The 17,196-nt window shown below is 40.2% G+C and overlaps 3 protein-coding genes across 3 annotated transcripts in view; 2 read left to right on the top strand and 1 right to left on the bottom strand.

The window, feature by feature from the left end:
* LOC129750573 (sodium-dependent phosphate transporter 2) overlaps positions 1–17,196 on the bottom strand; it is a 163,839-nt gene that overhangs the window by 137,565 nt on the left and 9,078 nt on the right. The gene's annotated exons all lie outside the window — the stretch shown is intronic.
* On the top strand, positions 12,974–15,292 carry LOC129752993 (uncharacterized). The gene has a single exon (XM_055748787.1). The coding sequence runs from the start codon at positions 12,974–12,976 to the stop codon at positions 15,290–15,292; it is 2,319 nt and encodes a 772-aa protein (XP_055604762.1).
* Positions 15,622–17,136, top strand: LOC129752992 (uncharacterized). Its single transcript, XM_055748786.1, has one exon. It carries the CDS (start codon positions 15,622–15,624, stop codon positions 17,134–17,136), a length of 1,515 nt encoding a protein of 504 aa, XP_055604761.1.

Below are 17,196 nucleotides of genomic sequence, written 5' to 3'. Positions count from 1 at the left end.
TTGATTCAAAAATCCACAGTAAAATTTTCAAAAGAGAATGTTTAGAATATTGGAACAGCCGATAATGTCAAATGTGAAGTTAAGTTAATTTTATAATGTAAAATCGAATGTAGTAAATTTAAAGGTTGGGCCTTACGCTACAGGAAATAAACAAATAAATAAATAAATAAATAAAACGAACGACAGCTATTTCTGAGTACAAGAATATCCTTGTCGGAAACATGACCAGACTCTTTTGCTTCCTTAATTGTCGATTTAGTTGAGAATCGCCTCCAGGAGGTAGAAGATTTATTTCCGAGAGTTCAATTCCAATAAGTGTTTTTGATTTTAAGTTTAGTCGTTCAGGCTTTACAACTTTCTCCATCAATCTCTTACAAGCCCGGTTAAATCATCGAAGAGAAACGGAACCATTCTGTCTGCTACTCGCGTAAAATGGACTCAACAGTCAAAGCGGCCGTAACAAAAAAAACTCATTTTTGATCCCAGCAAATTATCATCTACAGCTTTAGCAACAATGCAATGTCGAATACTTTCGACCGGGAAATCGATAGAAAAGTCCGCTTAAAATTTGAATGGTTTTCCTTAATCTTTTTCTTCTCTGGTTTTTGTTTACCTCGTCGACAAACCGTTTGAGGTACGGTAGCATTGTAGCAGCTTGTTCTGCAACGCGTTCATTGTTGCTTCTGCACAATCTTATTAAACGTTTCGTCAAATCCTAATACGAACTCGCTGCAATTCTGTAGTGAATTGAAAACTTCATTAAAAAATGTAGAGCAATATCGTGTGGAATCAAATAGCTTATTTTTGTTTTTCCCATTTCTACTCGATTAGCGATCTGGCTGTTCGGGAACATCCTTTTGTTGTTCAATGAAGCAAGTTCAAACTAATCGAAACCGATCCAGTTAGGCAGGAGGATTCGTTTCGACCTGGTAGAAATCGGTCGAAGTCAATTGGAAAGCGACTGATGATCAACTGTCAATCCATGTCCACTAATTTCAACCTATTTCGACTAAACTTCATTGAACAGATTTTCATTGAGCCAGAAATTCCCGACTTTTGGACAAAATTCCCGGCTTTTTCCCGCTTTTTTCCCGTTGGATTTCAAATCCCGTCTTTTTCCCGCTTTTCCCGTTTTTCCCGGATGAGTGGCCACCCTGTACCTGGCTGACCCGGAAAGGAAAAACAGATCGGGGGACAGAAGAGGAAAATTTACATGAGAGTAGAATAGCTTAGAGTAGGATAGCGGCAACAGAGCCCGAGGGTTCTGAAGCACCAGTTGAGGGAAGCGTTAAGATAGTGCTCGACGGACTGGGACAATTGGGCCCTACATGAGCTTCGAGTTAACCCAACCTCCTATTCAACCGAGCAGTAACAGTATGGTAGCAAAAGTTATCATATGCTAACGCCTCGATATCATTTTCAGAAGGGTTCACTATCTTACCGTAGTTGAGTTATCCCTACCTGTCACCTAACCTAACTCGATGCAATAACTTTGAATTTATGATCGTTTTAGAATGACTAAAAACATATTTTTCGAATTCAGAACAAAACATCTAGATAAGAAGCTATTTTTTAATGCAGCAATTAGTAGAATTTCGCTAAACACAAATAATAATTGTACCAAATATTTTGGAAATTAAAAAATAAAATAGAGATACAATTATGAATTGCATGTTCAATATCTTTTGTACAATCATTGACTTATCAAAATAACAGGATTTAAACCATAATGCAAATGGCGATGCTGTTCTTCTAAAACCTAATTGCTAGTTTTGAACAACTTCTCAAACAACCTTCCTCGATCTTTGGTTTGGTTAAAATGAATGTCAATTTTTAAAACCCCGATATTATTTTCCTGGACGAGAAGGTTCTTGTTTATCAAAATCATGTCTTCTATCTTCTGCATCCTTATTAGATTTTCAAACCGAATCGAGCTATAGATCGAACTACAATAAAAAAAGTATTAAAACGAGAAAGAACTATGCTGTTCTTCTAAAATCTTGAACATTTACAACTTCACAGAACAACTTTCCTCAATCGGTTTCGGATGAAATAAATAACACTTCTATTTATAAATCTATCTTTATCCTATTATCTATCTTTTACTTCATTATTTGAATTTCACTCCTAACCAAAAAATAGACAATTCTATCTTAAAGTATTGAAACGAAAAGGAATTATTCTTTACAGAAAACTATCTAAATAGCATCTTGATCCAATAAGCCTCTAGTTCTTGTAAAATGCTTGATTTGAGAATAAGCCTTCGAAATTCATAAACCGCAAATGCACACTTACTAGAGCATTGGGGAGAAGGAAACTATTACTTTACCTTGCCTAGTAGCACATTGAACATTGAATACCTAACCATGTGCCAATTGTTAACATACTCATCCAACTAATTCTTGTACAATTCATTTACTATACTGTCTATTCTAATCTAACTTGCGCATGATGGAAAAGTGGAAATATCAACATTTAAACTGCTAGTTGTGATATTTCCACTGCGCAATGCTGTTGTTGTCCAACGGAAGGGAGGGCAAATGTTTCAACTCCCATTCACCTTATCAACATGGATCATCAAAGAAAAAAGTATACGATATTGAACCACCTTTTAATTTATTTTCTATGATCTCATATCGAATAAGGCTAGGTGCAACCGCCCTCTCAGTTTTATTTTAGTTTAGGGTCTGTTTCCAAACTGCCAACTTCCATAAACACACTAATGCACGCCGTCGCCGTGACCCATTACAGCCTAGGGTACGGGATTAAACCTTCAATGATGAATTCAAATTCTTTACTTTCGTTGAATCAATCATCCTGACTTTTATTCAAACTTAAGCTTATCGTTAGATTCTTTAAGACTCTTAGAACGATTTATGTCACAAACTTTGATCGACTCAAGGCACCTTATTGGATTTTTCTAGGACTCGCCCAAAAATGTTGGTCTATGAACAGATTTTTGGAACGCTATCTCAAAACCACTTGAAAAATTTCAGTAAAATTACCATTACTAGGTAGTTTCACTGAAAATTTCATCAATTTCCATCCATGCATTTAAAAGTTATTCACAAAACAAAGTGTTGCATTTTTTCGAATACACTCCTTAGTAACTTCCGTAAAAAATTTATTGTGCTCGCTTCAGAAATTTACAGAGATTTACTTTGGGTTTAATAAGGAAAAATTCCAAAAAAGGGGAGGTGTAGAAATTTATATAGGTAGGTACTTAAAATTTTCAATAGAATGTTGGCAGCTGTCCAATACGTATCCAATAAAAGGGTTTGACGAAATTGACGCGAGAGATTAATTTTAAAGTTGAAAATTTTGATACGTTTTGAAATCCGTCAAAATCTGCACTCGAACTGAGAATAAAAAACACAACAAGTAAATACTTGTCTTCAATTTAAAGTCACACGTTTCTGCTATTATCCCCAAGAAGACGAGATAATCCCTGGCTTTAATTTTTGCAGGAGCGCCCTCGGCTGCAAATCAACTCTCTTCCTTTTCTGCTCGTGCAGAGCAAAGCTAAAGGGCAATTTCATCTCACATCAAAGCTTGGGTGGCTTTTGCCTGCATGCGGTTTTGCTGGTTCATTCGGAAGGATTTAATAAATGACACGATAAATAGGAAGATGAAGGAAATTTGATAAATGAATTCTCCAGTTAGGGTTGGGTTTTCATGTTTTAGAAAATGGCTGAAATGATAGAACGGAATTCAAATTTTGAATTGCAAATCTAGGAACTTAAATTCCAATTTTCGATTATTAATTCTGATTTTGAATATTATGGTTTGGTTTTGGTCTGGTTCTGGATACCATTTTTCAATTCTGACTCAACATTCTGGTTATGGAGCTGTACTGATAATTCTTGGTTTTTGGATTATGTGCTCCAATTCTTAAAACCGATTTTCTCAATTTGTAAATTTAGAATAACGTTTTATTGGGATTTATATAATTTAAACATGTTTGAGTTTTTTTTATCATGAAACGATCCAAAAATGACCAATAACGGATTCATTACCAGAGATATAAAACTTCTAAAAAGTTTTACTACCATATCCAGAAGAAACTTTGATTGATGGTATAATTATTGACTTCCCGATTAATTATGTAAGAAGGACGAAGCAATAATCAATGTGTAGTGGAAAAGTTCTCGATTACACAATCAACGTACGAATGTGTGACTGACTAATTCCAGCACCATGCGTAGGTATGTACGTACGTGTAGATGTACGGATTATGCACGTAAAAAGTCGAGAACATAACTCGGCCTAGAGGGTTTTTGGCTGGGCGAATTGTTTGGTCAATGCTGTTGACATAAGCGACCATAAACCACAACATTTGTCGAGAAGCAGAACCCTAGTTGGTTGGGACGAAAACAGCAAGCAATATGAAGTTGAGCCTCCAGTATGTTTCGTTACGAGTGAATTTTTGTTTGGCAAAATAGGAAAAAACAACAACAGGCCAGATTATTGTGGCTCATTTTTATCACTTCACAGACTCGCACATGTTAGGCAGCTTTCATTTGTTTTCCAAAGCTGGGTAATGTAAGAATAAACAAATCCAGAAAGGCGCTGCGCTGTAACAAAAATTGAAGATGTTTTGGACATTTATTATTAAAATTATAGCCATTTTTTTTTTAATCTTACATGTTGGACGCTGAAATTTATCCTAGGCTACAAATGGGATCGTGCACCGAGCCTGACATTTGTATGGAATTTTGAGACAATTTGTTCAGAAAAAAGAACATGAAACCCCAGTTTTTAATAAATGAATTTGATCTCTAGCGGAAAATTTCTTCTGAATTTGGTATTCTTAACACCTTACGGACTGCGAAAAAATCTAAGCCGAGTAACACCGAATTTCGGCGCTCTATATATCAGAAGTCATTGAACCGAATTCCACAAATTTAGCTTCTTTGAGTCACGGCAAGTGTTGTGTTCAACAAAGTTTAATGATAAAATATAGCACTTTGTAAATGTAAAAGTGATTTTAGTAAAAATTATTTCTTAGTTCTTAGTGTAATTTTATACTTGCAGACCAGGGGGACAATCGGGATCCAAATGATCTAGCCGAAGGATCAGCCTAGTGGAAAGGAACAAGTTTTGCTTCGTACCCAATATGTGAAAATCGGAAAAGAATGGAAAGTGATTTTTAAGATATCATTTAGTTGTGCTGGTTCTCGTCATAATACTTTGCATTTGTTTCAGATCGGCCCACAGAGCTTCGAAGTGTATTCCACGTCATCCTCCAGATATCATTCCGGAAAAGCCGGACCTGACTGAATTAGTCGAACGGAGAAGGGCATGAATGTGTTAACGAAATGCAGGAGGATTCAGCGGCCATGCTGGCTCGAAAGAACGCGAAGCCGAATTGACACGAGCCTGGCGAAGAAAGGACTTGCCTCAACGATTTTTTTTAAACACGGTGATGTGATACATTCCAAGAATAAATAAAATGCAAAAGTCCCGATTCATCTCATTGTTTTTTTCAATTAATTTTGTTTTTTTTTTTATTAAAGAAACCAATCAAACCAACTAGCATTTGACTTTTAAATCACTGAATGGAAAACCGGTATTATTTACTATTTTTATATGTGAATGCGAAAAAGGTAAAATTTACATATTTGCTAAATAAAATTTATCGAGAAAAATGGGTGGAAAAAAATGTCCTCGCTTCTAAAGGGTGATACGGTCAAATTTTGGTCAAGAGAAAACGCGTGTAAATCGGTAAAATCGTTTATTTAAAAAATCAAATTCAATTTCTTTTTCAAGTTTAATTAGCATAAAATTCAGGAAAAATATTCAGTTAGGCTTCCGCTTTTCCAATTCCGAATAGCCGGACCTTACGCTTAACCCCAGCCATCAGATTTTGTACAGCCACCTTGTCCACCTTCTTCGCTGCAGAAAGCCAGTTTGCCTTGAACTGCTGCTCGTCCTTAGCAGTTTTTTTTTTGGTCTTCTTCAGGTTCCGCTTGACAATAGCCCAGTATTTCTCAATTGGGCGGAGCTCTGGCGTGTTGGGAGAGTTCTTGTCGTTAGGAACCACCTGCACGTTGTTGGCGGCGTACCACTCTATGGCCTTTTTACCGTAATGGCAAGATGCCAAATCCGGCCAAAACAGTACGGAGCAACCGTGTTTCTTCAGGAAAGGCAGCAGACGTTTTTTCAAACACTCTTTCACGTAAATTTCTTGGTTGACAGTCCCGGAAGCTATGAAAATACTGCTTTTCAAGCCACAGGTACAGATGGCTTGCCAAACCAGATATTTCTTCGCGAACTTTGACAGTTTCATGTACTTGAAAATATCTGCTACTTTTCCCCTTTCTTTTGCCATATAAAACTCCTGTCCCGGAAGCTGCTTGTAGTCGGCTTTGACGTAGGTTTCGTCGTCCATTACCACGCAGTCAAACTTCGTCAGCATCGTCGTGTACAGCCTCCGGGATCGCGCTTTGGCCGTCGTATTTTATTTATCATCGCGATTTGGAGTCAATACCTTCTTGTAAGTCGATAGCTCGGCTCGTTTTTTGGCTCGATGCACGGTTGTAGACGATACACCCAGCTTATTTGCGGCATCTCAGAGAGAGAGGTTCGGGTTTCGCTTGAAACTACCGGCAACTCTCTTTGTCGTCTCAGCGGCTTCCAGTTTTCGATTTCCCCCCGATCCAGACTTCCTGGCTGTCGACAAACGTTCCCCAAACACTTTAATTACATTTGTAACGGTTGATTTGGCAACTTTTAGCGATTTTGCCAGCTTTGCGTGCGATTAGCTTGGATTTTCGCGATGCGCGAGCAAAATTTTTATACGCTGCTCTTCTTCCTTGGACGGCATTTTGACAACTGAAGAGTGAATTCCAAAATCAAAATAGGAGCAACATTCTACACACACACACCTTCAAAATGAGGGGTGTTCAGGTTTTTTAAATGCAAAATTGAAAGAAATACGTCAAGTTGATATTGACCAAATTTTGACCGTATCACCCTTTAGGTAAATTTTACCTTTTTTTATTTTCCAATTATGTATTTATGAGAACATCTGGCAACTATGCCTTTAAGCAGTGTAAATACAACAAAAGCTTCGTTCAATAGTAGGTAGAAATTTGTTTCTACCGTTTCTACTGGTTTCTGTCAATTTTCGATTTTCTGTCAGTGTCATTTCCAATCCATCAAAAGACTTGTCAAACTAAAAATTTTGTAGTTGCGAAGAAAGCGAAAGTATGGTTGTTATTTAAATAAAAAAAAAATTGCGCCAGTTATTTTTATTTTTCGGATTTTAAGGCAGTAAGTCTGTTCAATGAAGTCTGGGCAAAACGGGTCGAAACCAGTATAAATGGATCGACAGTTGATCACCTGTCTTTTTTCCAATAGACTTCAACCGATTTCTACCATGCAGGTCGAAACGAATCCTGCTGCCGAGCTGGATCGGTTTCGACTAGTTTAAACTTTCTCCATTGAACAACGACCTGACTAGTTTCGACCAAAACATTGACTCATTGAACATCTACAAGTTGACAGAGACCAGTTGAAACCGATTTTTACCAACGATTGAACGAAGCTAGTAATGAAGTAATAGAATATTGATCAACTTAGTCCGTTCATCCGAAACAACAGTCACGAGAATATTTCGGTAGTGAATTTGAATGGGGCGAATGCGCCAAATGTAAACAAATGGAGTTATCAGCTGGGTGATAAAGTTAAAGCCCTGCAGTAAAAGCACTGACCACACTGACATGACACTTTGAACAAAAATTCAACCATTTTCTGTCTAATTTTTTGTTGTAAGATTTTGCAGGTTCGCAATACCGACGGCAGGTGGCGAACCTGAAAAATTTGACAAAAAATGCCCTGTAGGAAAAATGGTCCTGTTTAGCCCGATTTTATCGTAGAAATTGCGTGTTTTATTTTTAAAGTTGGGTGGCATTTCCTAACTGGGATAACATTTCTTCAAATCGATCGATGCGCACTCTGGAATCGACATCGCGTACTGTTGGAAAAATTATCCAGAAAACGAAATCGAGTGACCAGTCAGTATGGTCAGTGGTAAAAGTGCGGCAGACTGAATTTCTCACCGATTTTTCAGCACTGAAAAAGCTTCTGTAATCTTGCAACTCTACCAATAACGTAAACATTCGCAAGACTTTTGTTGATATGCAACTGTGTCGCAGATTGTGAAGTTGATTATCGTTTTGTGAATATTATTTAATTTGTTCTCCGTTGTGTCAATTGTTAAAATAAAAATGAAGAGCTTCTTTCCGTTTTGCTCCAATGAATTTTCTCTGCATTCTTGATTAATTTCAATTAAAAAATTGGAAGTCAAGTCACACAGATTACAATACTTCCCACGAATTTGAAATGGTAAAAATGGTTATGCTCGATTGGAACGACTTTTGACAGTTCGATTGGAACTCCGCGGTTACTGTCTGCCGCACTTTTACTCTAGGGCTTTAGATAAAGTACCTTCGAAGGTCTATATTTTGATTGTACAAGTTGTGAATCAAATTGTCCCTGATATTGTCTCAAAACAAGCGACAACGTAGACGGGTGGTTTTGTCTTTAGGCCGATGACATAGTGAGAGCGATGCGATGCGAATTGGCGAACGCGGCCAGTGCGAACTCGAGCGGCGGAACAAAATGACATCTGCTTAGCCGCGTTGAGCATGTCAGGTTTAAGCGATTCACATACATTTTCATCAAATGTGGTTCACCGCATTGAATCGCATTCGCCGGTCCGCATCGCATCGCACTTACTATGTCATCGACCTTATTCTCTCTCTGTGCGACAACTTTTTGTCTCTTCCGTATGTGTAGCATGACAAAACGAAAAAGGTGATCAAGAATTGTCACGTCGTTGAGAAGATAATGACAAATTCTAATGTGAAATTGTCCTCAAATTGAAAACTTGGGACAATCCGCTTTGCTTATGTGGGTAATCTATCTGATTTCGTAATAATGAAAAAATATGTGACCACATCATGAGCTATCTGAGAAGAGCTCTTGGCCTAACTTTGAGGGAAACCATGCAAGACACTAGATCGAGGCCGTGGCCAATCTGGCCGATTCCGGAACAAAATATGTCGAAGTTATCGGATCATTCTTTCGTGTAAATCTCGCTAGCAGCAATTTGTGTGGTTGTGGCCAGGGTTACCATGATGTCGAGCATCTTGTTTGGTCTTGTGAGGACCACCTTATCGCCAGAGCGAACTTAATAGACTCCCTTCGGGCCCGAGGGAAACCACGCCTAACGTTCCAGTGAGGGATGTGTTGGCTGCGGTAGACCTAGATTACATGTTCGAATTCATACCTTTTCTTTATATCTATAGATCTTCGTGTATAAATTCGTTTTCCCTTTTTCTTTTTTCTTCAACTATACAATGTTTGAATTGTAAATACAAAAACAAGGGTTTGGCTCTTCAAAACCTTCGGTATAAGCCGTTTCAAATAAACAAAGTTAAAAAAAAAAAAAGTTCTCAGATCGAGACTTGCGACATATTTATAGAAAGCTCTTGCCTTCAACATGAAGGGAATCGATAGGAGAATCGATTTGGGGACACTGGGTCGTTGTTGTACGCAAATTCGACCACTGTGTGTCAGAAAAACATTGATGACGGATCGATGATGATTGATAAGATAGGTGTAGAATTGCGTACGGAATAGGTATAGAATTGTGTACAGAAATTTGTGTTAGTAAAAGTATGATGAATATTTACACCATTTTGTTCTGTTATGAATTCGGTTTAGCTAGAAAGAGTTTGTGATCAAATTGATTTGGAGTAATTTGAGTGATTACGGGCACTGCCGCTTATCGGAAAGTTTTAGCGAAACTCTAGACTGGATCTGTAAGTAGAAAAAGTAGAGAAAAGGATCAAGTGCTAACAGGAAGCTTTTATTTAGATCGAGTGCGAGTGCCGTTGAATCGACAGGAATTACAGAGCAAATTGATTGAGTCCATGCGTACCGTAAGTAACCGAATTTCGGAAGGAGAGCAAAATTTAAATGTTTATATGTTTAGGTTTAATGTGCTGAAAGCCGTGTATTGTGGAAAGAAGTTGGCCTGTCTGATCTCACGTGACGTAAGTTTTTAGATTTAGTTTAAAGCATAGCCTAATAAGAAAATTATTTAATAGGACCTGATAAAAAGCAGTCGTAGTAGCCATCGAGGAAGTAATCTTGTGTGAAGTAGGAAACTTTGAATGTAAGCGACCATGTGATATGTTTTTTTTGTATCTAATTGTAATTCAATTATAGCTTTGAGTCCTTTTGAATCCATCACTACAAAGACTTGTTTCCCTACCCTTGAGAAGTTCGAATAACATTCTCAAAGATTCAAAATCCAAGATGGCGGAAGGTTACAAGTATAAGTGCTGCGAGGAGGGCGAGAATTACGATGCAAGCGTTCGGTGCAATCGGTGTGGAGATTGGTATCATTTTTCCTGCGTAAATGTTCAAGACAGCGTATCAGAAAGTGTTTGGTTCTGCGTAAAATGTATAACGGACGAGCCATCGCTTTTGGAATCGTTCGCTTCGGCAGGGAATACAAAAACTCGTCGTTATCCCCCGCGGCATGCAAAGAAAAACATAAAAAAAACCCTAAATCGAAATTACCCTCAAAGAATATCGTTAAAACAGCTAAGAAAGGTCAGGTCGAGCAACAGGATGATAGGCAGGCAGTTAGATCGGATGCTAGAACAGAAAGCACGTATACCGGTGCCATTAGAAAGTCTCTTTTACGTTTCCCAGACACCAATTCTTCTGTTATTGGAACGCGGAGTGAAGATAAAAAAGTGAGTGCAGTGCAAGTAGTGCTGGTAGCAGGTCGTCAAAGGCTTCAACGCGTGAGAAGGCAAAGCGTGAGCTACAACGGTTGCAAGAAGAGAGCACGCAAAGGCGCCAAGAAGAAGAAATTGAGCGAAAATTATTGGAGATGGAGCTGAAAGGAATCAGGCGTGAGAAGGAGTTCATGGAACGCAGACATGTTTTAGAAAGGCTTGCGGAAGAAGAGACTGAACCCGAAGGCGATTCCAGCGAGGATGAAGAGTATAATCTCCGGAAAAGAGTTGAAGATTGGCAAAAGGATTCCGAGGTGGGTCGAAGCGAAACGACGTACGAACAGCGAAAACAATCGACACCTAAGGAAGATGACCCTCAAGAAAAGGAAATTTCTGGATGTGAAATAGCTTGTGGTGGAATTGGTTTGCCAGAAATAAGTAGCGTCGCATCGAAGTCTTTTAAAGGTACGGCTTTAAGCACTACAAAACACTCCGATGGCGCATCTCAGCTGCAGATAATCGCGTCTAGGCAAGTTTACCCAAAGAGCTTGCCGAAATTCTCAGGTCGACCCGAAGAATGGCCAATATTCATAAGCTCATATGAACAATCGAATACAGCCTGCGGATTTAGTGATTCAGAGAATCTGGTTCGTCTCCGCGAGGCTTTGACTGGAAAGGCATTGGACGTAGTGCGGAATCGTTTACTTCTTCCAGAAAACGTTCCTTTCATAATTCAAAAGTTACGCAGACGTTTTGGAAACCCCGAAGTTCTTTCAACGATATTGGCCGATCGTATACAGACCCTTCCGGGCCCCAACTCAGAAGATCTGGAGTCTGTTATTGAGTTTGCGAGTACCGTTGAGGAGGTTACTCAGCACATCAAAGCAGCGAAATTGACAGATCATCTTCGAAATCCTATCTTGATGCAGCGGTTGGTTCAGAAGCTACCCTCGGTCTACGCAATGGAATGGGTGGAGTTCAAGCGAAAACGGATAGCGGTGGATCTGGAGGTGTTCGGAGAATTTATGGAAGAGTTGGTGGACAAAGCGCTGGAGGTAACATATGCGCCGTGCAACATTGAAGACCCGGTGAGAGGGAGACGGCGCACATAGGAGTACTCTATGGAAAAAGTTGGCCTAAACCCGTTTTTCTCTTTAAAATGATTAAAAGTCTAATTTTCGTTGTTTTTAAGTATACACAAACCATTTTTAACCAAAATTTCAAATTTCATAATTTTGGTCTTTTCGGGTCTTTCGCTGCACGCTTATAAAAAGTTTGTTTTTAAGCAAATTCGAAGCAAACCAGCCGATCAACTATCAGAAATTATGAAAAATATATTTTTTTAAACAAACAAATCAAACCCAATAAAAAAAAGTATGTATAACACAAAGTAAATGCATGGCATGCTCGCTATCTGGAACAAAATTAGGGTCAAAATACGCTTAAATTTTTAAATTTCAAAATTGAAAATAGCTTGGAGTTCGCAAGCATGCGCAAGATTTTTCTTTTGGACATGTTTAAGGAAGTTAGAAGCAATCGTGTGATACGGGAAATTTTTCCCGGCGGAGCCCGGAAGATAAACTTAATCACTAATTTGTGAAAAACTAATACAAGTTTTTTCAAAAATATTGCACTTTATTGTTTAGCTTCTCTACGACATGTGTTTATCAAGAAATAATCGCAATTTCAGTCACAACTCATTGGTCATATTTAAACTGAAGATTTGTAGAAGAAATTTTGTTGATAGTCTCATTATACTGCGTATTACGTAGCTTGTGATTGTACGTGATTATGCCAAATTTTGGAAAACAAAATTTATAATTTTGATACATCAATGTTACGAGTTATGCCATTACGAACTCACTACATCGATGGTTCAAAATCGACAATACTCATATGCAACAACTATCTAAAAACCGAAAAACCTAAAAAAAATTATTTTAATTTCGAGGTTTTGGCCAGGATTTGGGGTAAAATACTCCTGTGTGCGGCGTGAAAAACCGGTGGTTAAAGGATTTGTCAACATTACGGATACTGATGGTCACAAGTGCTGTACATGCAGTCAACAGGAGTTTGAAAATGTTCCTCCGTCTAGAACAACTGTCTCTTCCGAAAACTATCACTCTAAGGGCTGCTCGATTTGCGGGTTGGCAGGACATTTTGGACGCAATTGCAATGAATTCAGAGCATCGAATTTGCAGGAACGTTGGAACATGGTACAGCGGTTAGAGTTGTGCCCATTGTGCCTGTACAACCATAACGGAAAACATTGCATGTCGAAACGCCGATGTGGTACGGATCGTTGTGATCAGAGACATCATCCACTCTTACACTGGGAATCAAATTCAAACGCACCGCATTTGATTGCGAGCTGCAACAGTCATCGACAGTCAGTCATATTTCGAATGATTCCTGTAGTGGTTTACAGCGACCTAAAAAAACTGAAGGCGTTAGCGCTGATAGACGAAGGATCATCAGTGACACTGATTGAGGACGAACTAGCTAAGGAGTTGGGATCAAAAGGAAACATAGAACCTCTGGAAATGAGTTGGACCAACGGAATGAGTACGGTGGAGAATCGATCAGCTAAAATACACCTTCAAATATCGGCTGTAGATGACATGAACCGCTTCGATCTGATTGATGCTAACACCGTCCGTAAACTGGACTTACCCATGCAATGTTTGGACAGCGGTGAGCTGCGTGAGAAATTCTTACACCTGCGGGACATTGAAATCCCAAGCTACGGGTCAACAAAACCGAAGTTGTTGATTGGAATCAACAATGCTCATCTTATCGCCCCGCTTCAATCCCGAATAGGAGAGTTAGGAGAACCCGTCGCTATACAATGTCGGCTAGGATGGAGTTTGTACGGACCACGAACAGGTGTAGTAGCCAATGTACATTTCTTGGGACATCACCGCTCCTGCGACGAGTGCGATAGAAACGACCGAGAAATGAATGAGTCCTTGAAAGAATATTTTAGCATCGAAGCAGTTGGGATATCTCCAGTTCTGCTGGAATCGAACGTAGACCGGCGAGCTCGCGAAATATTGGAGCGAACGACAAGACGTACAGGAGATCGTTTCGAATCTGGGTTGCTGTGGAAAACAGACAACGTGAGGTTCCCGGAGAGTTATCAAATGGCTTTGAAACGAACAAATAGCTTGGATCGTAGAATGGATAAGCAGCCGGGCGTTCGTGAGGCCATTTTAAAACAGTTGCACGAGTACATCGAGAAGGGTTACGCTCATTTGATTACAGAGCTAGAATTACAAAATACTCCACCGGAGAGGACGTGGTACCTGCCCCTAAACTTTGTAATTAATCCGAAGAAGCAAGGAAAGATGCGTCTAGTATGGGACGCCGCTGCTAAGAACAAAGGAGTTTCACTCAACGATTTTCTACTGAAAGGGCCGGATATGGTTTCGTGTTTATCAACAGTTATAGACGGTTTTCGGGAGAGACGGATTGCTTTCGGAGCGGACATTCGAGAAATGTTCCACCAGATACGTGTGAGATCGGAGGACCGCCAGGCTCAACGCTTCTTGTTTCGTACAGATGTCGAACGAGAGCCGCAGATATTTGTAATGGACGTGGTGGTGTTCGGAGCTAGCTGTTCTCCTTGTACATCGCAGTACGTCAAAAACTTAAATGCTCGAGAGCATGCAGTGCAGTACCCTGAGGCGGCAAAGGCTATCATCGAGAAGCACTTCGTCGACGATTATTTTGATAGTGTTGACACGGAATGTGAAGCTGTTCAGAGAGCTAAGGATGTAAAAGCGGTACATGCAGCTGGCGGCTTCGAATTGCGGAACTGGATGAGTAATTCTTCTGAAGTGCTCAAAGAACTTGGCTCTACTTCCATGGAATCTGCTAGGTTTGTTGAAGTTAACAAAACTGATAATGTTGAACGTGTTCTGGGTATCAGCTGGAATGCCGTCAAGGATACATTTGTTTTTTCGACAGACATGCGCGCGGACCTGCACCCCTTTATTAAGGAAGGTGCATGGCCCACTAAACGAATTGCGTTGAGGTGCATCATGAGCATGTTTGACCCGAAACAATTTTTGGCGCCAATCCTGATCCACGGACGGATAATTATGCAGGATGTATGGCGAAGTGGAATCGAATGGGACGATAAATTGAGAGAGGAGCAGTATCACCAATGGTTACGTTGGACAAATCTATTTCCGTTGATCGACACCGTTGAAATTCCTCGTTGTTACCTTGGCAGATTGGACTCAACATCGTACGAGAGTGTACAGTTGCACGTTTTCTCCGATGCCGGTGAAGACGCGTATGGCACTGTTGCATACTTCCGGTTTGTGAAAGATGAACTGATTCATTGTGCCTTTATCGAAGCCAAAGCCAAAGTTGCTCCATTACAGCACATGTCGATACCCAGGAAAGAATTGCAAGCCGCGACATTGGGGGCCCGCCTTGCAAAAGGCATACGAGAGAGTCATTCCTTTCCAATTACCAAAACGGTTATGTGGACAGATTCGAAGGCGGTTTATTCGTTGGATTAGATCAGAGCGGAAGAAATTTAAAGAATTCGTAGCTCATCGTGTTGGTCAGATCTTAAGCTTAACCAATCCTGAAGACTGGCGATGGGTACCATCAAAAGAAAATGCAGCAGATGATTTAACTAAATGGAGGAAAGGAACGGAAATCAATTCAGATAGTCGGTGGTCCTGAATTTTTGCACCAGTCGGAAGAAAATTGGCCAGAACAAAACCAGAATATTATAGTCATCGAGGATGAAGTTCGAGCTCATGTTCTGTTCAGCGCTACAACTTGTACGGATGTTTTTGGAAGCCGGATTGAGCATATATCGAGGTGGACTATTTTAGTGCGCATGGTGGCAACAGTGTACCGTTACGTCGAAAATTGCAAGCTTCGAGTGGCAAATAAACCGATAGACGCCCTTCCTACAAATGCGGCCGGCAGAAAATCGCAGATTCCAGGAGTGGTTGTACCTCTTCGACAAGAAGAATATTTCATGGCGGAAAATTGTTTGTGGCGGCTGGCGCAGCAGGAGGAATACGCGGATGAAATAGCTCTACTGTCACGAAACCGAAAAGTACCGAAGGATCAGCAGAGACAACTGGAACGTTCTAGCAATCTGTATGACAAATCGCCCTTTCCCGATGAGTTCGGAGTTCTACGGGTAGAAGGAAGAACAGTATTCGCAGATTTCGCTAGCTATGATGCAAGATTCCCAATAATTCTTCCCAAAAGGCATCCGATAACTAGGAAATTGGTCGAAAATTGTCATCAAAGAACGAATCACAGCAGCAGAGAAACAGTTGTTAACGAACTAAGGCAGCGTTTTTGTATTGGGTCCTTGAGAGCAATTGTAGAGTCGGTTATAAAGGAATGTCAGTGGTGCAAAGTGCACAAAGCGCGACCGTTCATTCCCAAAATGGCACCTTTACCGAGACAACGAATGGCCCTGGGAGTAGAACCATTTTCATACGTTGGATTAGACTATTTTGGTCCACTAGAAGTTTCTGTTGGAAGACGACGAGAAAAGCGTTGGGTGGCCTTGTTTACATGCATGACGACTCGTGCCGTGCATCTGGAGGTGGCTCATACTTTGAATACGGAATCGTGTAAAATGGCTATCCGAAGGTTTGTGAAGAGGAGGAGAAGTCCGCTTGAAATATTTTCCGATAACGGAACGAATTTCGTTGGAGCCAGTAGAGAACTAGCCGCTGCTATCCGAAAGATCAATGGAGACTGTGCCGACACTTTCACATGCTCAAAAACTAAGTGGACCTTCAATCCACCAGCAGCACCACATATGGGTGGAGTATGGGAGCGGATGGTTCGATCGGCAAAGGTAGCCTTGAACACAATCGTAGACGGAGGAAAACTCACGGATGAGATTCTATCTACTGCTTTAGTGGAAGCAGAGGATTTGATCAACTCCAGACCACTGACATATGTTTCGACAAATGTCAAGGATGACCTGGAAGCTCTTACGCCGAACCATTTTTTGAAAGGTTGTGCCGCCGAATGTCTTCCACCTCGGAGTCAAACAGAACAAGTGGACACTTTACGAAGCAGATACCATCGCGCACAGCAACTGGCTGACAAGTTATGGCAAAGGTGGCAGCATGAATATTTTCCCAGTTTAAATAAACGCACAAAATGGTTTGAAGACGTCAGAGAAATAGCTGTAGGAGATCTAGTGTTCGTGCAGGAAGAAAATAAACACGAAAGAGGAATCGTCACAGAGGTCAAAGTATACCGACTGGATGGAAGAGTTCGTTCAGCAGTTGTACAGGTGAACAATAAAAAGAAGCTGCGACCAGTGTCAAAATTGGCTGTACTCGAAGTTGAAAGTGGTAAACCCAGCAGAAATTAACCGATGGAATATTGCTGATCCACTCTTTTTTTCTATTTCTGCGATAGCTGATTTGGGCTC

Source organism: Uranotaenia lowii, chromosome 3 (genome assembly GCF_029784155.1).
Source record: "Uranotaenia lowii strain MFRU-FL chromosome 3, ASM2978415v1, whole genome shotgun sequence".
Taxonomy (NCBI): domain Eukaryota; kingdom Metazoa; phylum Arthropoda; class Insecta; order Diptera; family Culicidae; genus Uranotaenia; species Uranotaenia lowii.
The sequence above is the reverse complement of the archived record's forward strand: the minus strand, read 5'-3'. Positions and strand labels throughout refer to the sequence as shown.

Coding starts and splice junctions, on each gene's coding strand:
- LOC129752992 (XM_055748786.1), top strand. CDS start 15,622: ATGGTGGCAACAGTGTACCGTTACGTCGAAAATTGCAAGCTTCGAGTG.
- LOC129752993 (XM_055748787.1), top strand. CDS start 12,974: ATGGTACAGCGGTTAGAGTTGTGCCCATTGTGCCTGTACAACCATAAC.